This window comes from Ursus americanus, chromosome 2, assembly GCF_024610735.1.
Source record: "Ursus americanus isolate L20-20 chromosome 2, mUrsAme1.1.p, whole genome shotgun sequence".
NCBI classification, from domain to species: Eukaryota; Metazoa; Chordata; class Mammalia; order Carnivora; family Ursidae; genus Ursus; species Ursus americanus.
This window is the reverse complement of record NC_142128.1, coordinates 17328441-17355932: the sequence shown is the minus strand read 5'-3', so window position 1 is coordinate 17355932 and position 27492 is coordinate 17328441. Positions and strand designations below refer to the sequence as shown.

Genomic DNA, 27492 nt, shown 5'->3' with positions numbered 1-27492 from the left:
GGCTAAAGGTGAATATTTTTCTGCTTCTATCCCTCATCAACTAAGACTGTTTAGGGACTTTGGTGCGAGTAATTTTAAGGAAGTGGTAGAAGCAGAAGCCAAATGGTAGTGGACTGAGGACTGAATGGAAGGTAAGAAATGGGAGGAGGAGTATGGAAAGTTGTCCTGAGGGAGACCTGATCATGTGCGAAGTCTAAAGGGAAGGGAGCCAGTAGGAAGGATAGTAATCGAAGGAGTGAGGTTTGGGGAAGGTGGGAGTGGTGGGATCCAGGACCCAAGGTAAGCCAAGGTGTTACTATAAAAGGGAGAAATACTTGCTCCTCAGGAACAGGGTGTGTGATAATTAGGATGCTTTTAGCTGCCAGTAATGGAACCCCCACATCCACTCCTAATTTAAGGTAGCTTAAACATGAAAAGAGCGGGGAGCTTACTGGCTCACAGAATTGAAAAAGCAGAGGTAGAATGACTTCAGGCATGGCTGAAGCCAGAGGCTCAAATAATGTGCATTTGAACTTGGTCTCAGTCTCAGCTCTGCTTTCCTCTGGACTGTCCCTTTGCAGGCATGGCTGAAGCCAGAGGCTCAAATAATGTGCATTTGAACTTGGTCTCAGTCTCAGCTCTGCTTTCCTCTGGACTGTCCCTTTGTAGGCAGCAAGATGGCTACCGACAGCTCCAAGCACACATCCTACTGGCCTAACAATCGTAGTGGGAAAAGGTCATAGCTTTCCCAGTAGCTCCGGCAAATGCAACAGGATTGAGTCTCATCAGTTCCACCTGGGGCACCAGGTGCATGAAGAATTTGGTTTTTGTCCCAGCTTCCTGGCACAGAGCTTTAAAATACTTGGAATTTACCAAGTAACAGAAGTGCCCCTTAGATCACCCCTGAGTTTTAGTTAATGAGGCAACTAATGGCAAGCCCCTAGATAGCTTCACCAGAAAGACTATCCTAGTGATTAGAGGGTTGGGATTTTTTAAAAGATTGATTGATTAATGCAATCTCTACACCTATCATGGGGCTTGAACTCACAACCCCTGAGATCAAAAGTCACATGTTCTTCTCACTGAGCCAGCCAGGTGCCCCAGAGGGTTGGGATTTTGAGGCAGCTGAACCTCCATGGAGGGGAGGGGACCTAGAGATTGAGCTTAGTCCCATGGCGATGACTTAATCAATCATGCCTAAGAAATGAAACCAGGTCTCCCAGACCTCACTCTATGTCTCTCTTCATTTGGCTGTTCCTGACTTGTATTCTCTACTACAAACCTGTAATTGGAGGTATGTTTTCCTGCATTCTGTGAGTTGTTCTAGCAAATTATCATGCCTGAGGGGGAGGGGGGTCATGGGAATCTCCCAGATGTGTAGCAGGTTGGTCAGAAGATGACTGGGGGACCCCACTTGCAGCTCACGTCTGAAATGGGGGCAGTCTGGGGAGGACTGAGCCCTTTATTTGTGGGGTCTGAGTTTACCTTGGGCAGTTTGCCAGAACTGGACTTCAGTACGCTAGTTGGGGTTGGAACCGAATACTAACCCTGAACCAACATTTGTGATCACAAGGGTTGGATTATGCTGACTGGGAAACACTGGATCAGAGACCCATCGTCTGAGATTGGGGTGGGCTCAGCAGAGGTGGCTCTTCAGAGGAAAACCAGGGTCTCGGACAGAAGGGGAAGTGGTTGCTTGTGGGATTCTTCTGGAGGTTGACCCTACCCACCCCAAGAGATGGGGATTTCTCCTATTTTGTCTTTTTTTCTGCCCCCTCCAAATCATACTCTGCCCACCCAGGACATTTTGACAGCGTAAGATACTCCAGCTTCACTTAGGCTCTGCCTCTCAACCTCCATACACCTGTTTCCCCCACTTCTGCCAACCTTCCTCCCTCTGGTTTCAGGCTTCCGAGTGCGGCCTCCTCTAGGAAGCCATGGGCGGCCAAGCCACCTAGGCCGCCTCTAATGTGCCTTCTACTCGGCAGCTTTTGTGTAACATTCACGAAGTGTTTCCAGTTGGAATGTCTTCCGTCACATCTGACTGACAGGTGATCAGATTTCTGTTTGGAAGGAAATCCAGGGCCGGTATGGGGGTGGGGGTGGGGACCGGAAGCAGAGAGGAGAACTGGTGCTGTGGTCCAGGAGGGGCTGATGCTGACTTGGCCAGGGCAGTACAGTGGGCTTAGTACCAAGGACAACAGCCAGCGAGATTTCTGAGGAGGCAGTGCCAAGGCTGGCTGGTAGGGAAGAGTGAAGAATGTCCTTGAGCTTCCAATACGTCTGTTGAGGGGCACTGAGGACAAAGCTCTGGGCCCCAGCGCCCCATCTGCCACTAAGTGGCTGACGAGCCTAGCACTCATTTCAATTACACCAGACCCCGCCCTCCCTTTGGAGGTGAGAGCGGCAAGAAATCTTAGAGATCATAAAGTTTAACTTCGTCACTCCATCCCCATTTTATAGATAATAAAGCAGAGGCTTCAAAAGTTACAGTGGTTCACCTTTATTTTTAATGTGAATGTGAATACAAAATTTGCTTTCCATTGAAAACATCAGGACACTTAATAAGCCCAACACACATGCTCGACTGAAATAATTCAACACATAATTCCTTCAACAAACACGTCTTCACCTGAGTGTTAGGTACCGATCATAGAGTTAAAAAAATAAGCTCTTCCTATCATGACCTGGTGAGACAGGGAACAGCAACAACCCCACAAACCAACCAACCAGCGCATTAGTAAGATCATTTTAGGCGTTTAGGTGCTATGAAGAAAACCAAAGAGGCCCATTGAGAGGAGGGTGACTGGGGGCTACTTTAGATAGAAGAGGTGACATTTGAGGTGGAGCTGAATGATGGAAGAAACAGCCCTAGAGAAAGCTACACGGAACACTCCAGGGCAAGGAAAGAACATCTGCAAAGAGCCCGAGGCAGAAACAACTGTGGGATGTTTGCAGAACAGAATGGCGAGTGCGGTTGGGAGCAAACGAGAGGAAAACCATACTGGATGGGGTCAAAGAAGTGGGCCACCGGGAGGAGTCTGGATTTTTATATAACAGCTTTATTGATATATAATTCACGTGCCATAGTTTGCCCATTTAAAGTAGGAGTTGGGGGGCGCCTGGGTGGCACAGCGGTTAAGCGCCTGCCTTCGGCTCAGGGCGTGATCCCGGAGTTGTGGGATCGAGCCCCACATCAGGCTCTTCAGCTATGAGCCTGCTTCTTCCTCTCCCGCTCCCCCTGCTTGTGTTCCCTCTCTCGCTGGCTGTCTCTATCTCTGTCAAATAAATAAATAAATAAAATCTTAAAAAAAAAAGATTTAAAGTAGGAGTTGGGGTTTTAGTCTAAGTGTAGTAAGGAGTCACGGGAAGGTGGGGGGAAGGATTAATTTCCGATCCACGCTTAATTAATTAAAACTTGAAAGGGAATCTTTATTTTTGTTTTATTTATTCAATTAATCTCTACACCCAATGTGGGCCTCGATCTCACAACCCTAAGATCGAGAGTCGCATGCTCGGGGCACTTGGGTGGCTCAGTTGGTTAAGCATTTGCCTTTGGCTCAGGTCATGATCCCAGAGTCCTTGGATCAAGCGAGGAGCCTTCTCCCTCTCCCCTGCCTCCCCACGCCTCAACGGCTCGTGCTCTCTCTCTCTCAAATAAATAAAAAATCTTTTTTTTTTTTTAAGATTTTATTTATTTGTCAGAGAGCGCACAAGCAGGGGGAGCAGCAGGCAGAGGGAGAAGTAGGCTCCCGGCTGAGTTAGGAGCCCAACATGGGGCTCAATCCCAGGACGCTGGGATCATGACCTGAGACAAAGGCAGATGCTTAACTGATTAGGTCACTCAGGCGCCCCTAAAAATAAAAAGTCTTAAAAAAAAAAAAAAAAGAGTTGCATGCTCTACTAACTGAACCAGCTAGGTGCCCCTTCTGATCCACATTTTATTTATTTTTTTAAAGATTTTATTTATTATTTATTTGAGAGAGAGTGAGACAGCATGAGAGGGGTGAGGGTCAGAGGGAGAAGCAGACTCCCCACTGAGCAGGGGGCCCGATGCAGGACTCGATCCCAGGACTCTGGGATCATGACCTGGGCCGAGGGCAGTTGCCTAAACAACTGAGCCACCCAGGCGCCCCTGATCCACATTTTAAAGGCTGATCTGACTGCTGGGTGGAGGATGGATTTGCTAGGTTTTGAGAAGAACAGGAACTGGGAGACCCATTGTAAAGGTTGTGACCTAACCTAGATGACAGATGATCCCAGACTGAACCACAAGGTCAATAGTGGAGACAGACAAATTGGTCACATCCGAGATATATTCTGGAGAGACAACCAGCAGGACTGGGTAAATGGGTTAGATGTCAGGGTTGAGGGAAGGAAGAAAGGTGACATTGTTTATTCAGATGTGTAAGCAGAGCCTGGGAGAAAATGAAGCGGGACATGTTTCGGACATGCTAGGTCTGTAGCACCACTTGGTGGCACCCTTCAGTTTGAAAGGCTCATTAATGGTTCAAGTGCAATCATGCAGAGCCCTACAGTGGCCAGGCAGAGGGTACAGACATAAAGGAAGTTCAGTCCTGGCCCTACTCAAGCCACTCGGTCTCTGACAAGTGAAACCAAGAAATATGTCTCAGGGTATCAAGTGCTGTAAGACAGGTTATCTGTTAGGAGGTATCTGAATGCACACAGACAACTGAGACAGTCTCGCTTAAATAGTAAGGACATTTGTCATCACACCACAAGGAGTCCGGTCTTCTAAAATCCTCTGTTTTGCCCTCCTCTGGATTTTGGCTTCATCACTGATCGGAAATAAGATGGGCAGAGTAGTTCCACGCTTTGCCTCCAGACCCAGCAACACCCAGAGTCAGAAGGCAGTCCGTCTCTCTGGTGTCTCCTTGAGGGTGGAGGGACCCTTTCCTGGCAGCCCCCCAAAGTAGATCTCCTCATACCAATCATAGGCCCCAAAGAAGTTACACACCCAACCCTAAACGAAGCCCCTGGCAAGGAGAACAGGACCACCAGAAGTAGGCGAGGCCTGTCAGGATTTATTCCCGGAACTGCGGAAAGGACCATCTTGAACAAAATCAGGGCCCTGTCTGTAGGAAGACGGAAAAATGGCTGTTAAGCAGGAGCTCAAAGGCACAGACTGCTAGGGGGAACCCAAAAGGCCATGTGATTTCAAGAGCGTGTTTTTAAAGAGTTCAAGATTCTGCACAAAGAACGAGTCTTTAACTACAATCACTCAAAATACACGTCTCAGAAAAATCTTTCTCCAAGCAAATTCATAGCCTCCTAAAGTCCTGAGTGTTCTCCACTTCCTTTGTCGTTCGCCCGCCCCGCCAACCCCCACCTGCTAGGTTTCTACAGCAGCCAGCCTTCCTTCTTCATCAGGCACTGCTCACAAGCATTTTCCTAGGTGGTTGGCTGTCCTGGTCTCCACAACTCTGAGCCCACTCTAGGACTCCCTCATCTAGAGGCCATGCCACACTGATGCTCCCACAGCCACATGCTGGACGTCTGTGTTCACTGTGCTACTGGTCACAGGCATGGCTGGACATCTGGGGAGATTCCCCCGCTAGCACTCCTGCTCTCCAACATCAAAGTTAGGCGGCCTCTCTCAGACTCCTCTCATACAAGACAGGGACACAGGACGATCTAGGCTTTTCCAACCAGGTGCATTCAAGGGAGGCTTTGAACTTGCCTGATCTTGGGGGCAGGAGGGTCGGGAGGGAGGGAAGGCCACTTTCTTGATGCAGAAGTGGCTTCAGTGCCACGAGCAGTAGGTGTCACAGTCGAGTCTAAGTTCTGGCCTTTAGTGTTTGGTGGCAATGGTGGGAGCAGCGCTTTTCTTCCCACGCCAGATCAGCTCCATGGCTTGGGAGCTGTTTCTCCAGCCCGTCCCACAATTCTGTCAGTTAACTCAAAAGCTTACACAAATCTTCTTCTGCGTAAACCAGCCAATGTAAATTCTGTTGTCTGTAAATCAAGACTTCCAACTATCACACAGGACGCTACAGTCAACAGCTCTACAAAACATCTTCTCCCTTTGGACTCTTTTCCGAGTGCCGTGTTTCTCAAATTTCAGTCATTCATGTACCACCTGCCCCCAAATCTGCCCCATGTTTATACTACCCATAATATCATCGACCACATACAGTTTTTGAAATTGAATCATTTTTTAATCTCAGTATTTGCCACCCCAGTTTTTTTCCCCCCAAACTAATACACATTCAAATAAATACAGCACCGCTAAAATAGAAAACTTTGTTCAAATACCACCCCCTAAAAACCTTACATTCCGAGAGTGGCCAACAGTGTCTTAGGAGAAATTCCCAGGAGTGGAGTGACTGAGGTACAGGATAAAGACAAAGAAAACCTTTAGTTACGGCACCAGCCCTTCCTAAGCAGAGCTGATGGGCTGGAGGGCCAGGAGGACAGAAGTCTTGGCAAGTTCTTCATTTTACCTGAGCAGTAGATGGACCTCTGAATGACAGTACCAGGCAGCGGTTAAATGCACACTTTTTTGGAGTTCAGTTGTACTGGGTTCCTAAATCACCCTGATGCTCTGTTTTCTCACCTGTAAAATGGGGGAAATAATGGCTCCAACCACACAGGGTAACACCGGGTGCGTTGAATGTGAACCAATACGAAGCATTGGCACAACGCCTGATCCATGCAAAGCTCTAGCTCGGAGTTTCCCAAACTCCTCGGAGCTTGGGAAACCGTGTGTGTTATAAATAAACACAGCTTCCCCGTCTGTGCTCAGACCCTCCTGAATCATCACCTTCAAGGGAGGAATTAGGGAATCTATCTGAAACCCAAAACCGTCCATGGACCTGATGGGTTTGGGAAACATCAATCAGGGTTAAGCAGCTGCTGTTCTCGTCCCAGGGTGACGAGATGATGGATGTCAAAGTTAAAGGTCATTTGCCAGCCTTGCACTCACTCATTCAGTCAACACAAATTCCCTGAGCGCTCACTGGGTGCCCCGCCCTGTTCGGTGCTGGGGCCACGATAGGGAAAAGAAAGACTCAGGCTGCCCCTACAGGCACTCGAGGCCGGCCCCTCACCCTCGGTATCATCTGAATAACTGCGTGGGCGGGTGGGGCGACGATCAGGGGAATTAGTCCCTGGCTTGCTGAGGGGCTCCAGGGGTGGACGGCAAAGCTGTCTGTCCCCGCAGGCTGGGAGCCAGGAGAGCCGGTATTTGAGGGTCAGGGGCTGTAGGACCTGGAGGCCCCTGGACACCATTCCTGCCTCCTGTCCAGCTCATTTCCTCTCAGAGCCAGACGTCAGAATCTCCCCATGAGGTAGATACTACTGTTCCCATTTTATAGATAAGAAAACAGACGCTCCGCGGAGAGATGGGTCACACTTACGCCCCACCCGCGAAAGGCTCCCAGGCCCGTCTCTCTCAGCCTGGCCGTAGGGCCTGGTCCTACCTCCAGGGGCGGCTCAGCGGCCGCCAGATGTCTCGCCAGACCCGCGCAGTGGGTCGGACCCCAGGGGGCTCTGGGCCAGGACGCTCCCGAGCGGACCGCGTCGGAGCCGCCGCCTCGGCCTTCGGGAGGCCGGCACTCTCGCTCCGGACCCGGCCTAGCCCTACCTGACGCCCACGCCCTGCGCAAACACAGCGCGCCGCCCTGGGAACTACAACGCCCGTGAGCCTCGGGGCGCTGGTGCGCGACGGGACACTTTACGTCGCTCCCCCGCGCCGCCCGAGACACCCTCTGTGCCCCCGTAGGTTCGCTAGGCCCGAGAGCGCCGTGGAAACCGGGTCCCTCCGTCCCCGCCCCCGAGACGCCAGCCCCTTCCTGGCGTCGTCTTTGGTCGCACGCCCGGAAGTCGTAAGACGGCCACAAAAACTGGAGGCTAGACGGACCCAGACTTGCCCTCCGAGCCTTCACTTCCGCCGGAAGTCACCTCCAGTCGCCCGTGCCCTTTCCTTTTCGCACGCGCGGGCGCCCGGCTCGGGGCGCGAGTACGACCACAATGGCGGCCACCACCCTGCTGCGCGCGACGCCCCTCTTGAGCGGTGAGGGGGCGAGGAAGGCAATAGTGGCGCGGGGCCACGTGGGGGGTCGTCGGGAGCGGCCGGGCTCGGACCGGCGCCCTGACTCCAAGCCTCTGCCCTGGCAGGTCTCGGCACCGGCCCGAACCCATTGCTGCAGAGTCTGCTGCGGCCGCTGAAGGCCCCGACACTGCCCCGCTTGTGCCGCGGCCTGGCCGTGGAGGCCAAGAAGATCTATGTGCGCGACAAGCCCCATGTGAACGTGGGCACCATCGGCCATGTGGACCACGGCAAGACCACACTGACCGCGGCCATCACGAAGAGTAAGCGGGGATGGGTCGGGGGCGTCCGGAAGCGCCCGCTGCGCTGGCGGGACCTGGAGCCCGGGAGGTGCTGTGGCCCCGGGCGGTGGATTGGAAGATGCAGGAAACACATTTCCCCTGAACGTGCAAGATTTTGTGATGCGTAAGCTGGGGAGGGGAGCCCGAATGGCCTCTCTCTAGCCGTGGCCAGTGTCCTGTAAGCAGAGGCTTTATCCTGGAGAAGTCGCAGAGCTGGACCTTGAGGCCCTTTAACATTTCCTTCTCACCCGAGTTACACCCGCTGCAGGAACTGACGGAGGGGATCACGGACGCATTATTCTCCCAGACTGTCCTTTGCGTAGTAGGTGGGAGGGACTTGGGTGTGGCTTGAGCCCTGCCTCTACCTCTGGAACTTGGTCTGAGAGGTTTGTTCTCCTCCTTCCCCTTAGTTTTAGAGGAGGGGGGTGGAGCCAAGTTTAAGAAGTATGAAGAGATTGACAACGCCCCTGAAGAGCGAGCGCGTGGAATCACAATTAATGCGGCTCACGTGGAGTATAGCACTGCGGCCCGCCACTATGCCCACACGGACTGCCCAGGTCACGCAGATTACGTGAAGGTGAGAGAGTTGCTGGGTACAGGGCCAGGGGCTGTGCCTGCCAGGAAAAATGTTGGACTTGTGGGGAAGTTAAGATATTCAAGGTGCATGGGTTGAGGTCATGGATTTCTGAGCATGACCTCTCAAAGTGGGTGGTAAGGAGATGGCAGAGAAAGGTGGGCCTCAGCTGCTGTGCTTGGCTAGATGGACGTGGAGCTGAGGAGGTCCTTGAACTACACTGTTTCCTATCCTTCTACCCAGAATATGATCACAGGCACTGCGCCCCTCGATGGCTGCATCCTTGTGGTGGCAGCCAATGACGGCCCTATGCCCCAGACCCGAGAGCATCTATTACTGGCCAGACAGGTACTCAGAGCCTGGGAAGGGGTGGAAAGAGGAAGAGTGGGGAGTTGGTCCATGCAGGACACCGCTTCTACCTCTTTGCCATCCACAGATAGGAGTGGAGCATGTTGTGGTGTACGTGAACAAAGCAGATGCTGTCCAGGACGCGGAGATGGTGGAGTTGGTTGAGCTGGAGATCCGGGAACTGCTCACCGAGTTTGGCTACAAAGGGGAGGAGACCCCGGTCATCATAGGCTCTGCCCTCTGTGCCCTTGAGGTGAAGGCGGGGTCAGGCAGGGGCTGTGGCAGAGGATGGGACTGGATGGGTGGCCAGAGTTCTGCTGAGCCTGGAGAGTGCCTCTTAGTAAGAAGAGCAGAACGAGAATTTCAGAGTCCTGTCACTTCCTCCCCATAGCAACGTGACCCTGAGCTAGGCGTGAAGTCCGTGCAGAAGCTGCTGGATGCCGTGGACACTTACATCCCAGTACCCACCCGAGACCTGGAGAAGCCTTTCCTGCTGCCTGTAGAGTCCGTTTACTCTATTCCTGGTGAGGACCATGTTCACTTGCACTACTCTCTGGCTGTATAGCCTGGCCCAGGGTCCCTGATGTCCTTCTTGTCCTGTTTCTTTCCAGGCCGGGGCACCGTGGTGACAGGTACATTAGAGCGTGGCATTTTGAAGAAGGGAGATGAGTGTGAGTTCCTGGGACATAGCAAGCACATTCGCACTGTGGTGACAGGTATAGGAAAGATGCCTCGGGACCCAGGGGCTGGCTCCAGGATTTCCCTTGCAGATCCTTTGTGCCTTCCCTCTGCCCTAGACCCTCCTCCCTTGTCTCTCCTCTTCCCTCCTAGGCATTGAGATGTTCCACAAGAGTCTGGAGCGGGCAGAGGCAGGTGACAACCTTGGAGCCCTGGTCCGAGGCTTGAAGCGAGAGGACCTGAGGCGTGGCCTAGTCATGGCCAAGCCAGGGTCCATCCAGACCCATCAGAAGGTGGAGGCACAGGTGAGGGCTCCAGGTGATGGACAGCGTTGAGCCAGACGGTCCTGTGCAGTGGCGGTGTTTCCAGCCAGGCCCAGCTTCACCCTGTTGTTCTTTTTTTTCCAGGTTTATATCCTCAGCAAGGAGGAAGGTGGCCGCCACAAGCCTTTTGTGTCCCACTTCATGCCTGTCATGTTCTCCCTGACTTGGGACATGGCCTGTCATGTCATCTTGCCACCAGGGAAGGTATGGTGGCTATAGGGAATGTGAAGGAGTGGAAGAGACACTTCACCCCAGCTCTCCCTCACTCACAATTCCAAACGTGACAACACGGGTGACTTTTCATTGACTGTAGATGAAGCTAGTGATGGAAAGGTCTGGCTGGGTGGGTTTAGGGAGAGTGAGTCTCCACCCAGTCCATGCTAGCATTTACCCACAGAAAGATCTCCCAGAAGAGGATTCTCCCCGTTGAGAATTGCACCATACATAATGGCTCAGAGAAGTCCTGTGACTTAAGAAACCTGCATGACCCACAATTTCCTTGACTTTCCAGAGTGAACGTTAGGAACACTGGTCACAACTCCTTTCCTCTCTTGACATGCACCATTTGCATCTGCCTGGCGGCTGGGATGGAGCTGGTTCTAGAAAGAATCCCCCTGCTGCATTTCCCAGAACTTTTAAAAAAATTTTTAATCAAATTCAGTTTAGTTAACATTCGTTTTAACCTTGGTAGGCAGCAAACAGTTGGGAAGAAGGTGCTTGAGGGCCATGCATGAACCCTGTCTCTGCCCTCTCCAGGAGCTTGCTATGCCCGGGGAGGACCTGAAGATCACCCTTATCTTGCGGCAGCCCATGATCTTAGAAAAAGGCCAGCGTTTCACCCTTCGAGATGGCAACCGGACCATTGGCACTGGCCTTGTCACTGAGACGCCGGCCATGACTGAGGAGGACAAGAACATCAAGTGGGGTTGAGTCTGGACTCTGCTCAGACTCTGGTATCGAAGGCTGCGCTGGCCAGCGTTCTTTCCTGCTGCTGGCGCCCCCTCCCCAGGGCCCAGGCTGCAACCCAGCAGTGCAACTAGGCTGCCGCTTCCCCTGGTCAGGAGGGGCCCCAGGGCCTGCCAGGTGAGGTAGGTCAATAAACTGTTCTGTGAATAGCGAGGGACGTTGTGTCTTGTGTCCTTTGTCTAAGTTGGAGAGGATGGGGGGGTAGAAACATGGAGCCCAGGACACATCCTCAGTTCATCTCTGTGGTACCGTTTGGAACAAAGCTCCTGTCTTAAAGCTGTCAGAACTGCTGTTGACAACTTGAGAAAAGGAGGAAAGTTGGTCTAGTAAAGTTGGTGTGGCTGCCTAGCAAAACACTAGGTAGGATTGTTGGCTGTCCTATGGGAGAAAGTGGGGACTTTTACCCCTTGGAGCAAGGGTGGGTTCAGCTGAGGTGCCAAACCCACCTATCCTCTCAGAGTAGTTACTAAGGCTGTTAACGTCTACCTGCCCTTGTCTAAGCTCTAGGATACTGGGGACTGTGTCTCACCTCTGGAACCAACATCCACCACTTCATAGGGTCCTCTTTTTAATTAATAAGTCTCTGTGCTGGATGGGTTGTTCCCCCTATACATCACCAATTCTAGACACAGGAGTGAGAAGTTATAAACGGAAGTTTTTGTTTCGAACACGTACTGAGATTTAAGAGTAAGATAACGACCGTATCAAAGGTGTAGGGAGTAAAATGCTGAATAGGTGTTTGTTTAAAAACTTGAAACGACTGGCCAGGACGCTGACCCCAAACAAAAGGTAACTTTCAGCAGGGATTAACAAGCACCCCTTTCAAACTTGCTTCTCACAAATGAGCATATTCAGCACTGACCGGCTCTTAGGCCCAACCTGAGAGCTGTTTTGAGTCACAATCGAATCTGTGGCTTCACAGCAGAGAAAAGGGCTCAAGAAAAGGAGGACAAAAGAGCTTCACGATAAAGAATTGTCCAGCGATAGGGCAGGTTTGCTTAACTCTCCTCGATGTCTGAGGTGAGGCTGGAAAGTCTCGAGATTCCTAAGACCCTCCCTGGAGCCTCAGGACGAGCCCGGAAGCACTGCAGTCCCATCTCTGTACTGGGGAGGCTGGTCTCCACCTGCACCTGAGACATCCCAAGCCCAGCGGCTTTCCTGCTGCTGCTTTTTCCATCACTGCCCCCCAGCTCCAACTGCCATCCTCTTAAGAGCTCTTCCGGTGGGGACCCAAGCCATGCACATGTGTTCTCACTTACCCCGCCCCATCATGCCCACCCATTACCAGGTTTCAGACCCTTACATCTTGGATGTCTCCCCTGTATGTAATCTTCACTTTTCCTGCCCTCTTAGCCCATCTTTTCTGGCTTTGGTCCCAGCTGAAACAGCCCCACCTACCCATGAGTACCAGCCCCATCCCCTCAATGCTCTAAGGGGGAAATGATCACTGAAGAGACAAGAAAACCAAGGCCAGGACATGCAGTAAAAATTGCAACCTGTTTCCTTGGAAATAACCACTTCTGCAATGTGTCATTTCTACATCCCATACCTGGCTCTTCTGTGCCATTTAGCCCCTGGTTTAGCTCTTGCTCCCCTAAACCAGGCTCAACCCAGCCGTCTCCCCTCTACCAGTGCCTTTGCAGCGCCCACCCGCACACAACACCCCTCACCTGTACTCCGTGCAGGCCTGTTTCCAGCAGCCAAACCACTAATGTGCTTTTCGGTGCAGAGAAGAATGTCATGAAGAACTTACACTAGCAATAGCAATAAACACTTGAAATCGCACCTTAAGATGAGGCCTGCATCAAGGCTGAGAAAGTCACTGGGAAGCCAGGTGCTGCGCAGCAGGGACAGGGCAGCAAGCGCGTTCAGCCTGGACCGCTGCATCCCCACTGCTGGAGCCACCTCAGGCCTCCCAGGGCTTGCCAGCTACCGTCTTACTCTGTTCTCCAGAGGAAACCAGAGGCAGATTAAGTTAGTTTAAAATTTTATTTTTTTTAATTTTTTTTAATATTTTTATGTAATAAAAAGTAAAAGTCCTTGTTCAACCATCCTTGTGGGGCATCTGTCTGTCTGTCTCTCACGCAGGTCACTCAAGTTAATGGGGAAGAAAGAAACAGGGGGCCCAAGTCTGAGGTTATAAATAATAGAAAATAAAAGATCTTCCGTCTCCAGCGGGGGATAGATGAGAGGATGGGAGGGCAAGATGGGGTGGGGATGGGCAGGGGCAGAGCAGGAACCCCCCACCCCCGCTGGACCCTGGCCCTGCCCACTTTGAGGCCCCTCCCCTTCAAGGTGCTTGGCAGGAATTCCCCAGCTCCCCCAGGGGAAAGGGGGGATTGGGAGGCTGGGACTGGTCCGAGCTGCTGGGGGAAGAGACATAGATCACTCTTCCCTCCACTCATGGAGGTCTCAGGTCGCGGCCAGGACAATCTTCAGTTCCCCGGGGGGTGGAAGGGGAGCTGCTGGGAGGGATGAGATTGAACTGGTTGGAGGGGAAAGAGAAGAGAGCAGGAGCATTAGAACCCAAGCAGCTGTCCCTTCAACCAATGCCGTCCAGTGTGGGGTGTGGGGGGAGTGTTTGGGTAGGAGCGGCCTCCTCAAGGTGTCTCATGGGGCTGTCAGAAGCACAGATCAATCGCTGTTTCCCAGTGAGCCAGAGCCCTTACTCGTGTGCCCAGCTCAGCCCCCCACACCCCAGCCTGGCCCTGTCTGCTGCGCTGACCTTACCTCGGCTAAGTCAGGAGACAGTCGGGGTCACTGAGAGCTGGGGAGGCAGTGGGGAGGGGGGCTGCTGGATCACAACTGAGCGAGGACGGAGGGAAGCAAAGGACAGAGCCAGGAGCAAGCCCCTGGCGGCGGCGACTGTGGCTTCTGCCCACCCTACATACTTCACAGACAGGTGCAGGTCGGCGGGCGCCCTGTGGGACAGCCCTGCCTCCAAGACCCCTCACTCCCCTCCCAGAACCCGTGCATCCTGCCCCACCTGCAGCCCATCAGCTCTTCCATGCCAAATTCCCCCAGCTAACGAGAACTCACGAATCCTGTCATCGGCTCCTCCTGGAAATCCAGGCGCCTGGCCAGGCTGCTCACCTTGGGGGTGTCCGATGTAGGGGTAGGGTGAGGGTGTGGAAGCTGAGAGTGCAGGCACCCCACTCTGGGGCACCGCGCCTTGGGGGGGGCCCCCATGGCTCTGGGGTGGGTGCAGCAGCATCACCTGGGGCGGGTGGGGAGCCCCAGGGTGAGGGGGCGGGGCTGCTGTGATTCCAGTTTGGACATGGGCCTATAAAGAACAAAACACAGCCGTGAGTACCCCAGAAGCTAAGCGTGGGCTCTGAGAATCGCGGTGTTAAGAGCACTCAGAAAAAGAGCCCCAAGGATTCAGGAACAGGGCAGCCCCAGGAAACAAGTCCCTTGGGTTCTTACCTGGGTAACATGGGCCATGTTGGTGAAGCCGTGGGGCAGCTGCTGGTGGGCATGGATGGCATACACAGCGGCTGGTTGGGGGAAGCTGCTCTGAGGGGACTGGGCAGAAGGTCCCGGTGGCAGAGAAGGCGGCGTGCCTGTCAGGGCCCCTGGGTGGTACAGATTCTGCTGTGGCTGTCCACTGCCCAGGTGTGGGGCCTGCCCCGCCTGGTGCTGTTAGGGGGAGGGGAAGGGTGAGTACCACTCCACTCCTCAGGTACCAGGCCTACCACCCACTGGCCCCTGACCCTCCCCCACTGAGGAGAGACCCCTCAAACTCTATCCCCCTCTTCCAGCCACCCATTCCCGCCCCAACCACTCGGATCTCCCATGGCAGACACCTGGACGGGACTGGGGGCCGCATGCTGGGACTGCGGCTGGCTTCCAGTAGGCGTGGTGGCTGGCTGCGGCTGGTGGGCATGGAGCTGCGTGGCATGGTGTGGATAGGACTGGTGAACAGTGGCTATAGCAGGAAAGAGGAAGAGAATCAGTGCCAACCACACTGGAGGGAGCTGAGGAGCAAGGCCCGAGGAGAAGAGCACAGAACTCACCATAGAGGGCTTGGGGCGTAGGCTGCTCTGCAGAAGGGTACTGAGGGGTGGAGGACGACACAATGGCCTGGGGATGGCTCCCCGACGTCAGCATGCGTGGGTTGCTCTGAAGCATGGGGGCAAACACCGGCTGGAGGGGCAAGGAAAGAAGCGGTCGGTACAGCCTGCTGCCTGAGAACCCGTGCACAGCATCACTGTCCTTGTCACAACCACCATGCCAGGAGACGCTATGAGATCTATACCTCAGACAGTAGCGGTGCCTTGCTACAGGTCCTACCACAGCCAGGATGGGGGCCTGAGTCTGGGTGATGGAACAGAGGATCCTCCACTCCATCCCCCTACTTCCCTCCCGTGCCTCGGTTACCTGCGAGGGGTAGTGGGCCATGGGCTGCATCATGGCGGGCTGGCCCGGGAACTGCTGCGGGGTGTAAGGGATGTAGGAAGAGTACGGCGTGGCAGCCACCAGGGGCGGGCCAGCGGCGGCGGCGGCCTGCATCATCGGAGGGGCTGAGGCTGGCTGGTGTTGGTCCGAGCGCTGAGGGGGCAGGGAGCCTGGGGTAGGGGAAAGGGTGCCGAGCTCAAGCTCCATCTGCCAGGAGGCAACCTGGCAACCCCACCGACCAGCACTGCCAACTCTGCTCACCTTTTGCTCCCCGGTACTTGCCCTGTTGTCCAGGCACAGAATTGGATACAGGGTATGGATACATCTGAGGTGCCTAGAAAAAAGAACACAGACGAAGCTCAACAGCTTGCTCACAAATGCCCTGAACAGGCCGGACCTGGTCCTCAGCAGCCCAACCCAGCCTCTTAGCCCGGACTGCTCAGTCTCTCCTCTTACCTGAACAGCTGGTCCCATATGGATCTGAGGTATGTAGGAAATGTACTGGGGGCTGTAGAGCCCACTCTGGCCTGCTGTCAGCACCGGGATGGAGGGAGTTGAGTGAGTCCGGGGCCCCGGAGAAGTTGGGGTACTGGTGGATTTATTCTGTGAGAGACAAAGGACGTTGTTTAAGTATGGTTTTTGTCCGCCTCTCCTGCACCTCTGATAGCAGCACAGCATTCAGAGTGCTGCCTGCCACACACATTCTCCCCTGCATCTTGGTTAAGCCTCACATCGGACCCCACGACACGGGTATTCTAAAATTATAGGTAAGGAAACCAAGACAGAAAAATTAAACAGCTCGTCCATGATCACCAAGTTTTTGTTTTTTTTTTTTAAAGTACGGGAGTTCAAGCCAAATCAGGGGCCTGACTGAAAGCCATGCTCACAACTACCCCACCACATGTTCCCTGAGCTGAACGCTAAGCCTCAAGGAGAAACACACACACACTTAATGACACATCTTGATCTCCCGCCCCCAAACCTGACACCTATCTTCCCCCAAGCAGCCCAACTTTCAGAGAGCCTCCCCCATGCTCTATTACCCCACTCCCAAGCCTCCCTCAGGGAAACCAATCCACATCCACCCCTCCCGTCTTACCACAGACAGCAGAGGCTTTGTGGGATTGAACTCCTTGGCGTTGGGGTTCAGTGTTGACTTCTTCACTTGTCTGTGAGAGAAAAAGAAAGTCAATCCTCATGGCTTACTCCTCTCCCCACCTGACACCCACCCAGCTCCCCGTCCTACTCACTCAGCGACCGGGCCCTCATCCTTGTCGTCTCCCTTGATGAGGCCCACCGGGGGGCTGCCAGTTTGGCTTGGGCAAGGTGGAGGGGGCTGCTCCGGCCCTTCTGTGCCCCCTGCCGGCGGCAGGGGCGGCTTATCCTCCTTATCCGATACGGACTCCGTCTTTGAGGAGACTGGGGACCCCACTGGCTCTGAACTCAATAGACCATCAACCTCCTTCTCTTTCCCTTTGGCCTCTTCCTTTAAGATCCGGGGAGGAAAAGGATCCAGGATGGTCTCAGGGGAGCTACTAGGCAGCAGCTGGAAGGAGAGCAGCACACATACAGTATTCAGACAGCTGGTCCGGGCCCCAGGCTTGGCCTCCCTTGCATCCTTACTTGCTCATCTCTTCTATCACACCTGGTCCTTGTCCTGTGCTTCTTCTATAAGCCCCCTCTCATCCCTCTTCATCCTAACACCTTGGCTCACTCCCACACTCCTCTTACCTTAAACTGGGCCCCAAACTTCCTCAGTTCTTCCAGTTGAAAGCGTTTTTGTTCATTCTGAAGGCCAGGGACTAGGAGAAACAGGGGAAAAAGGAGAAAATATACATTTCTTTTCTCAAAGGTGGCTACAATGCCAGTACCTCAAAGGACAAAGAAAACTAGAAAAAAAAAAAAAAAGTTTGAGAATCCTATAGAACTAAGACTGCACAACTGACAAGACACTGTTTCTGAGCCCCCATTACTCTTGTTACTAACTGAAGTACTCCCCGAATAAAAAGGACATTATACTTCAGAAAATCAAACAAACATAAACCACAAAAAAAGGGGCGCCTGGGTGGCTCAGTTGGTTAAGCATCTTCCTTCGGCTCAGGTGATGATCCCAAGGTCCTGAGATCGAGCCCCCATCTGGCTCCCTGCTCAGCGAGGAGCCTGCTTCTCCCTCATTTCCTGCTGCTCTCCCAGCTTATACCCACTCTCTGTCAAATAAATAAAATCTTAAGAACAGCAACAAAATACCACCAAAAAACCCCCCAAAACAAAAAACCAATCCTCACCTTTCCCAGCTATCCGGGACAGCTCCTGGGACTCCAGAGTTCTCCCAGGTTCCTTGGCTGGAAGTTCTTTTACTGAGCAAGAAGAGACACACGCCTGAAGGTTCTTCTGTCCAGAACCACACTTCACATTGTCCACAAACCCTCAACCACCTGGCTCTTACCATCTGTGGGGGCCAATGAGATCTTTGGAGAAGCTGGGGAAATGGAGCCTACTCCAGGATCCACAACCGATGATGTCACAGGGATGGAAGCCGAAGAGGTCGGTACTGCCGATCCCATGGGGGCATCAGGACAGGAAGCCGAGATTGGGGCAGGGGCAGCCGACTTGGGAGAGCGCGGGGGGTACATCCGGCCCACTGGAAGTAAAGGGAAAGCTGTACGATGGTTACTGCCATTCAGTGAGTGAGGAGCATAGGGAACCCACTAGAAACACCAAGGAAAGTTTATCCACTTTATATGCAAGATCACAAACCTAAACGCCCAGAAGAACAAGGCAGGTAACATAAGCAGGTAAGATACGCTTGAGCAGCGTGAAAGACTGCAATGTTTACAGAGGCAGTCACAGCTCGCTCCCAGCTAACTAGGGTTATGCTGCGAGACACGTTCAGTGTTTGCAGAACTTTCTGTTTTTCCCAAGAAATTTTCTATGTCTCCTGCTTCAAACTGTTGACAACTAAAAAGTTGTTTGGTATTTGTTTTCTTTCTTTTTTTTTTTTTTTAAGTAAGCTCCATGCCTAATGTGGGGGTTGAACTCACGACCCTAAGATCAAGAGTCGCATGCTCCACTAAGCCAACCAGGCGCCCTGATAACTAATCTAAACAAAAGACATCTGCCAGCCAAACACAGCCCGTAGACAGCTGTGCTGGCATTGCTACATGAGGGAAACAAATTCTTCCCTGAAAAGCATAAATCCACCCCCTCCGAAACATCTCTTGTACCTTGAAACTATCTCCCATCCGAGCATTCCAACAACCCCCCCAAATTTCTGTTTCTTCATAGAACACTGCTGAAATGTTACCTGCAGGAGGAGGTGGGACAGAAGCTTCTCCAGAAGGCCTACTGCTGGGTGAAGACAGAGTCTTGGCACCACCTCTCAGAGGCCGCTGTGCCTTAGGGGACATGCGGGAAGGGCCTAATTTTTTTTTTTTTTTTTTAAGATGGGGAAAAAAGAGGCAGAGTATCTGCTATTACATTATCACCAACGCATCACCCTTCCAGCCCATCTACCCTTTCAATTGTCCTTCCCACCTCCTTCTTATCCTCTTCCCTACCCCCCCCACAAAAGCCCGCTTCATAACTCACCTCCGTTGATACCACGTGTCTCAGAACCTGGGCCAGGGCTGCTACTGTCAAGGTGGTGAGGACCACGAGGTGGCAAGGAGCTAAGGCCAGGCCGGCCACCCCGGGAACTACTGCATCGAACTCCTCCCCGGGGACCTTCCCGAACTCGTTGGGGTAGAGGGATATACTTTCCCTCCCTAAGGGGAGAGCTCAAGTAAGGTCAATTAGTCATAAAACCCACATGTTTTGGAAAAATGAAGCCTTTCCTCCTAAACTGTGCGTGCGTGCACATGTGCACGCACACACACACACGCACGCACACACACGCGCGCACACGCACGCACGCACACACACGCACGCACACTCCAGCTTTCTGCACTACCCCCACTTGAAGATCTGTTCTGGTTAAATGTTCTGTAGCTGTAAGGCTTCTGACCTTTTGCGTCAACCCTGACCTAACCAACCTGGCCAGAGCTCCACAACTGTACCACTCCTGACCTATGAGAAAGGGAGGATCACACTGTAGTTCAAGGTACAGCTTTCACAGGTTATTAAACATCGTGTACACTTTGATTTTGCTTTCATAAGGGGAAAAGTTCAGACATACATATGGATGAACACACAGAGGAAAAAAAGAGTATCAATACTCAAAAAAATTTTTTTTTCTAAATCCACAAGCTTTAGCTTTGTTACCTTGGACAAACTACTTATCTGCTCTAGGCCTCAATTCTTAAACCTGAAAATTGGGAATAATTACATACTAACCTACATCTTATGTGGCCACGAAGCTTTAACAGGAGTGTACAAAGAGCCCCCAAAAGAGCAGGCTACCCCCAGCAATCACCTAGATGCCAAGCTGGGGCTCTCCCGTCCTGAACCCTGCCGCTGGACTGCACTGTGCTTCTCCTCCTCGGTGCGCCCATCATCATTCTCCATGGCGATCCTCAGGCGGTACTGGGGGCTCGATTCAATCTCTCGGGCCAACTGGGCTGCACGCAGCTCCCGCTGACGAAACTCTTCTGAGTTGTCCTTCTCCAAGGGCACCCTGAGAGGACCACAGACCACCACACCCCAGTGCCAGGGGACAAGAGAAAGAGAAGGGAAACATTTTGGTCAGGCTCATCAGCAGCTCAGGTGTGCAGATGTTTAACCCCTTCAACAACTCAGCACATATTTAATGGGCATCTACTAGGTCCCATGTGGGGCAACAAAGCCAATCTCTGAACCAGAGTACTTATAGGCATGTGTAAGTATACTTTAAGTTCTAGAGAAAAGTATGGGTAAATGGACAAGAAAGTAGCTATTTCTGGGGCGCCTGGGTGGCACAGCGGTTAAGCATCTGCCTTTGGCTCAGGGCATGATCCCAGCGTTATGGGATCGAGCCCCACATCAGGCTCCTCCGCTATGAGCCTGCTTCTTCCTCTCCCACTCCCCCTGCTTGTGTTCCCTCTCTTGCTGGCTGTCTCTATCTTGGTCAAATAAATAAATAAAATCTTAAAAAAAAAAAAGAAAAGAAAAAAAGAAAGTAGCTATTTCTATCCATGAGATGGCCTGGTATTTTGAGGGGACAATGAAACAAGGCAGACCAGAAGTGGGGAAGAGGGCAACTTGGACACCCAGAAAAACATGAACAAATGCCATGACCCCATGCTTCAAACTGCACCAACTGGGAAGTACCTAGACACTCACGTGTAAGAAGAAAGACTGCTGTCATAGGTGGTCTTCACACCATAGTTCTCCTCGTTGAACTTGAACATTTCGTTGGGGTCCCATCCATTGGACTAAGGAGGGAGAAAGGAGAATGTTTTAAAACCCAGAAAGGAAAGCAACACTGACCTGTCATTCTCCTCCACCAGGCTGAAAAACACACAAATCTGACCAAACCAAGTGCAAAAAAAAGAACAAGGCTGGCAGGAATATCAACTAGTACTACCAGTTATAGAACAGACTGGCAACAACTAGTAAAACCAAAGTCTTAAGACCTAACGAATCCATTTCCAGGTGTATGTTCTAGAAAAATTTGGTATAGGTGTACATGGCACTATTTCTAATAGCAAAATAATGGCAACAAATACCAATCAGTAAGGAAAAAGATAAATATGTTTCATTGTGTATATTTACATATATACACATTCACACATATATACACATTCACACATATAAACAAAAATAGACAAAATAGTTGAAAGCAATGATCTATATACCAACACAAAAAAAAAGTGAAAACAACAAGCAGTGGAAATAAATTCTTGTGCAAATTAAGTATAGCATAATAATACATTAACTCATGAGAAATCTGAAATGATTTCGAAGTCCTTGTTTTTGGAAGGACCTGGGTCTACGACACAGTCTACAATCTTGTCTACCCTTTGCTAAACTGAAGGAAAAAAAAAATCTTGAAGCAAATGTTAGTAGCTGTCAATCGCAGAAAATTGGAAAACAAGTATTTTTGTTATTTTCTGTAGCTTTTCATTTGAAATCTGACAGCCATCAACGGGCAATAGTAAAAACCTCTTCTCCCCTCCCCAGAAGCAACACTTGGTTCCAGGAGTGACATCACAGTCAACGACCTGCACCTGGGCAGCAGAGCGCCCGGCTCTCGGGGTCTCAGGGAAGGGGAGCTGTACCATGTCAGACTCGAGGTCATAGTCATCACTGTTGCTGTCGCCCCCTTCCCAGCGCTGAAGCACCTTCTCTTTGTGCTCTCCATTCACCTTTGAGTTCATGGCAATGGCTGAATCAGTGAACTTGTCTGTGGGGGCAGAGTCGAAGATCAGGAGTGAGGGGATTATTTCACAGCCTCTTCCAACACCCTCACCCCCAGTAAGTAGTTGGGAAGCAAAGAAAAGTGTGTGTCAGGGTTGGGGGAAAGGGAGGGTGTGGGCGGTGCAGCACAACAAGCCTCATCTTAAGAGTTCAAGAGGAGCAAGAGTTGAAAGCAAAGCAAGGGAAACATGAAGGACCACAACACAGCCTGGAATACATTCCACTGTATCTTAGACATCAAGACATACTCTCAAGAAGAAAAACCTAGGGGCGCCTGGATGGCTCAGTCAGTTAAGTGTTGGCCTTCGGCTCAGGTCATGATCCCACGGTCTTAGGTTCGAGTCCTGCATGGGGCTCCCTGCTCAGAGGGGAGCCTGCTTCTCCCTCTCCCTACTCAGTGGGGAGTCTGCTTCTCCCTCTACTCCTCCCCCCTGTTCGTGATCTCTCTCAAATAAATAAAATCTTAAAAAAGCAGGGGGCGGGGGGAGAAAAAGATTCAAGTCATTATGTAACTGCTCTCTGCCCTCTAGTCTGACACAAAAACCCAACACAATACCTTTAGTAGCATAATTGAAGTCAACATTTCGGAAGTGAACAAGCATGACATCGCTTGGCTTAAACACCATGGTGTCCACAATGTCTTCCCGACGAGGGCCACCTGCTGGCTCAGATGCTTTCCGGTGTACAGCGTCTACTGCTAGTTCAAACTATAAAAGTCCCATTTCCAAACAGTAAAGGGTCAGTATCAAGAAATATGATGCCAAAAATAGGACTATTTTCCTTTTACATTTTCTAACCTCATTCCAACACCACACTGTCACACAGTCTTCTCAGTATCAGTATCAGCCCAGGACTAAGTATTTTAATATTACAGTACCCACCCCTCCAATGTCCAACCCACATTTCTTATTGCTTCCAGCACTACTCCGACACAGGCCTACAGAAATGAGTAACAAAACATCGTCCAACACCATTCAACTCACATCTCAAATTAGCCTATTTCATTCTCCTCCTCCTTCCATGAAAATTCCAAAAATCAGCTAATTTGAGTACACTAACCTTTGAGCTCAGAGTCTTGAAGATACCTTCATAAGTGGTACCATTCTTCACCTTTACATCACAAGTGGAGCCCTGAAAGAGCGGAGAAGAAGAAGGTCTCCAGCAAACTGGTGCATTACATTCCTCAAACAACCCAGGGGTTAGATACCCACTCACCACAACAGCTGTAAGAAAATGCAGCATTCTGGAATTGTTGTAGACACCCTCGAACACCTACCAACAACACAGGAGAAATAAATAGCTAGTCAACATCTCACCTTCCTCCTGAATACCCACAATCCACTCACACCCACTTGGTATGTGCCGGGCCTCTACTCTTCTGAGCCCAACTGACTATTTCTGCACACGATCTGTCCTATATGCCCACATGTACCTCTATACTTTGAGGGTGCGGAGTGGCACTCACCGGTGACTGTGGGGGTCCCTTTCCTGTGCTTTGTCCCCTATGAGAAAGGAAACAAGAAACTAGTTAAACACATTCAATCCCTCTTATACAATTAATTTCAAAGAGCTTGGTATACTAGAACCACACACTCTGTAAAGATGCTGGCTTAGACTACAAATCAATTACCCACAAGAATTTTAAACTCTCACCTCACAGAGGAAGAAAGGCATAGACAGTAAAAGCCAGTAAACACATTTCCACCAAATGCCACTAAAACAGACCTCAAACAACAATGGTTGTCAATTCAACACAACCTTCTCACTTTCTCCAAGGGGTCAGGGCCCCACGATTCCAAGAAAGCAATGACGCTACAGTAGTCGTTAACCAAGAATCCACCCTAGACATAAAGACGAAAGCTCAGGGAATGCAGATTCAGAACCACCTAGCTCAGGTACATTACCCCTCAAACAGAAAAGACAATCATTTTCACCAGCCTTATGCCCCATACGCTGGGAGGAAGGTACTCCCTTTACAACCCACCCTCCCGACCTCTACTACTCATTCAATGCTACCCACTCTAGGAGGGGTCACCGATCGCCCGGTAACACTGCTCCTCGCTGGCTGATGTAACCGTCGGTTGAAGAGGGCGATGAGGGGGCCGTTGGCGGGGCTGGGGGACAGCGCAGCCGCAAAAGCCATCCACCGGGAGGCCTCGCCCGGTCTGCGCCTGCGCAGTAAAGCCCACGGGGCTCCAAAATCACCCCTCCCGCGACCAGAACCCACTGCGCCTGCGTGTACCGCCACTCTCAATTCCATTAAGCCACATACAGAAGAAACCGAGTGGGGTGTCCACCACTCATCCACAAACACCAGGCGAACCCCTCCACGCACACTCCCAAACCCTGCCCTATAGATTACCCGTGGCTCACGAATGCCCGGGTCATAAAACAGAGCATCCGCGCGCACGTACGGGAGGAGCGCGCGCGCGCTGGAGGTTCCCGGCCCGCAGTCCTCCCAGTTGTCCCTCCTTCCGTCCCCCCGCCCACCCCGCTCCCCTCCTACTGGCCAGACCGGGAAGGGGGAGGTAGCAATCCGCTCCCAAGTCCCTCCCTCCCCATTGGCCAAACTGTGGGCCGCGCGCCCCCCTCTATTGGCTACGGCCGGGGACCCCTTCCCGCAGCTGACTCCCCATTGGCTGAAGCCGGGGACCGCGAGACCCTTCGTGGTAATGGAGCCGGGGACCCCGATCACCTCTTCGCCCCCCCAACTCCTAGTTCTGACGGCGCTGGCGGGATGCGCCCCGCCTGCCCTTAATGCCCGAGCCCCGAGGCCCAACTAAGCTCTGAGAACTGCTGAGCACGGCCCCCAAATGTCCCGCTGACCGCCCGGGGACCCTTTCCCTCTGACCTGTTAGGACCTAAGGGGGCCCACCCCCCAGCCTCACGGGAGTTCCCCATTCTCCCCCGGCGCCCCGAAAAGGTGGCCGGGCTAGGTACCCGCCTCGCGCGGTGTCCTCAGGTCCCCAGCCGCTGGGCCGGAGCCGAGCCGCCGCCGCCGCCCCGCAGCCTCGGCTCCAGCGCCCGGAAACCCACCCCTCCTCACCTGGCGCTGCCGATAGCCGTTGCCCCTGGCCTCTCCTGATGTTGCTGCTGCGGCGGCGGCTGCGGCGCCAAGATGCCCTCGGCTCCCCGGCGGAGCCCGCTCCCAGCGGCGGCTGCAGGCCCCAAGCATGGAGAAGCTGCCGCGGGAGGCCCTGGGGGAGCCGAGGTGGAGGCCAGGGGCCCTGGGAGGCCGCCGTTGGGAGGGCTGGTGCCCCCGGGAGGCCGGCGGGCTATGGCCTGTTGCGTGGGGGGCGGCTGCTGGGGCTGGGAGGTCTGTTGTGGCGGCTGAGGCTTCAACATGATGGCAGCGTCCGGAAGGGGAATTAGGGGGAAGGGAGGGAGAGAGGAGGCCGGGGCTAGGCCCCTGCTGGAGAGCGCGGGAAGCGAGGGGGCTTGGGAAGCCGGGGACCCGCCGTTGGCGGGCGGGGGGGGGGAAGCCCCGCGATGTCGGGGGTGGATAGAGAAGACCGCGGCGCGAGGAAGCGCCGCGAGGCGGAAGGGGAGGGGGTCTCGCGGGCCGGAGGAAACCGAGAGGGCGCGAGCCGGCCTGGCGCGCGTGCGCGTCGCCGGGGAAAGAGGAGGAGGAGGAGCGCGCGGGCGGGAGCTCCCGAAGGGGGAGGGGCAGGGAGGAGGGAGCGGCGGCGCGAGATGTCCGCGGATACCGGGGCGGTTGGCTCCGGGCAAGAGAGGAGAGAATAAAAAGAGGCGAATCTCGCGCCCCTAGCCCTTGGAGTGGAGAAGGAGCAGCGCGGGCGCTCACGCGCGCCAAAGCTTTAGGGTCCCTAGGTCTCAAACAGCCCTAGAGGTTGGCTGCCGCTGTCCCTTCACAATGAGCGTGTGAAGCGCTGGGGGAGGAGCCGAAGTAACCGTGAGGAAGGAAGAACCGGCCGCCCCGCCCACGCCGGTGGCGTAGCGTCGGGATACCTCCGCAGTTGTGTGAGATGTCACGACGTAGCGTGCGGTTCTTCCGCCATTTGGGGGCCCGTGGGCGGAGTCTAAGTGCAAAGAAATCCCGGGTCTGAACACCCGACTGCTGCCCCTCTTAGGCGGGTGAATAGGTTTCATGAGGAGCTACTCTTGACCTTGTCTGCCTTAAATAAAAGACTGATGGACATTAAAGTTATCGGTTTGAAACTCAGCATGTTGCAGATAAATCTATGCTAAATCCGAAATCATTTTTAGCTTCAGTGACTTAATATCTAAATGGTTTCTCCATGCCCAAGAATGAACCCTTAAACTGTAGTAACAGAGAGACTGAAGGCCAAAGTACCTAGGGTCTAATTCAAAATTCTTCATTCAGCTCTGCAATGAAGCCAGCCTTCATTCATTCAAAATTAGTTGAACATTAGGCTAAATGCATTGGACACAACCGTGATTCAACCACTTCCTGTCCTCGCCGAGTTCAAGCTAGTAGTAGACTCAGACAATTAGATGAGATCTATTACGTGAAGCATAGGGCACCTTGAGTTCAGATAGGAGTGACACCGAATCCAGCGTTGGGTGATGAATTTCTAGGCAGGGGAATGTGACAAATTAAGAAAACGTCAGTGTTGCAGAAGTATAAAATTAAAGAGGTTGAAAAAAATGAGACCTTACCTGAGGAACCTGGGACTGGATTTTAAAGAGACTTGGACATTGTCCTCAAAGTCATGGGGAGCCTTTCACAGAAAACAAAGAGGTCAGATTTGCATTTTTAGAGGATTACTCTTTGCAATGTGGAGAATGGAGTAGAGCAGTGATGAGTCTGTGGTCTTAATCCCCGCAAAACTTCCGGTATCTCAATCTCCCTTGGCTCCAGGCATTAGCATCGGAACCCTTCCCAAACCCTCTACCACAAACAGGTACATACCTAGCTAAAAGTTGGCCTTACTTTTTAGGAAGTATTCCTTCACTCCTATCTCACTCCAAGAGTCTTGTGGGTGAGGTTCCCGTCCTATGCTTGGCTGGCAAGTTCTTGCTTCTGTCAGCTCCCTATGGGTTGGGATCTTACTGTTACTGTCTGCAGTACCTAGCACAATGGAGGTAGTCAATTAAATACTTGTGAAGTGAATGGATCCAAGTGGTGTCTTAAAGACCATGTCTCCTGGATGCCTAAATAACACAGTCTAGCACTCTCCTGGTATAACCAGTACCACGGAGTGCTCTGCCACCTCCTTATGGGTACTTCTTTCTCCTCCACTCACATCCTGCTCCTACCCTCAAATTCTAAGTTTTAGCCTCATGAAACTCCCATTTCCATGACACACGTTGCTCTTTTTCAACTCTTCCTTTACAGGTGCTATTTCTTCATTTACCTTCTCATTCTTCAAGCTCAGGTGTCAGTCCTTTTGAACATGCTGTTACCGACTCGCTCCTCCGGGCTCCCAGAGTACTGGGATGGTTTTGCTTATATGAAGTCTGAGTTTATAAAGGGCAGGGACTATATTTACTAATTTCCCTATCCTTCATGTCCTGCTCAGTGGCTGGCACACAGTCACTCAAATTGTTGGGTAAATG

The 27492-nt window shown here is 52.4% G+C and overlaps 2 protein-coding genes across 15 annotated transcripts; one reads left to right on the top strand and one right to left on the bottom strand.

Moving 5' to 3' along the window:
- The first annotated feature begins 7857 nt into the window (after positions 1-7857).
- TUFM (Tu translation elongation factor, mitochondrial) lies at positions 7858-11373 on the top strand. The gene is made up of 10 exons (XM_045785914.2): positions 7858-8014; positions 8119-8313; positions 8742-8908; positions 9149-9253; positions 9342-9506; positions 9645-9777; positions 9865-9969; positions 10085-10236; positions 10339-10458; positions 11011-11373. The coding sequence occupies exons 1-10, from the start codon at positions 7972-7974 to the stop codon at positions 11182-11184; spliced, it is 1359 nt and encodes a 452-aa protein (XP_045641870.2). The 5' UTR covers positions 7858-7971; the 3' UTR covers positions 11185-11373.
- Positions 11374-13190: 1817 nt separating this feature from the next.
- On the bottom strand, positions 13191-25838 carry ATXN2L (ataxin 2 like). 14 transcript variants are annotated; one of them, XR_006777506.2, is made up of 23 exons: positions 24998-25838; positions 23417-23453; positions 23167-23223; positions 23011-23082; positions 22508-22658; positions 21813-21937; positions 20875-20966; positions 20030-20230; positions 19207-19382; positions 18923-19036; positions 18065-18277; positions 17904-17975; positions 17350-17420; positions 16869-17164; positions 16718-16787; positions 16075-16221; positions 15880-15952; positions 15601-15788; positions 15237-15366; positions 15027-15148; positions 14647-14859; positions 13951-14503; positions 13191-13705 (listed from the first exon to the last, which is right to left on the bottom strand). XR_006777506.2 is itself a non-coding variant. In XM_045785910.2 (23 exons), exons 1-23 carry the CDS (start codon positions 25294-25296, stop codon positions 13956-13958), a joined length of 3318 nt encoding a protein of 1105 aa, XP_045641866.1. In that variant the 5' UTR covers positions 25297-25838; the 3' UTR covers positions 13191-13955. The 14 variants fall into 14 exon arrangements, 9 of the variants coding, with proteins under 9 accessions (XP_045641866.1, XP_045641857.1, XP_045641867.1 ...); XR_006777507.2 differs by having other exon boundaries at positions 13191-13682; XR_015727242.1 differs by having other exon boundaries at positions 18065-18259; positions 24998-25837.
- Between the last annotated feature and the right edge of the window lie 1654 nt (positions 25839-27492).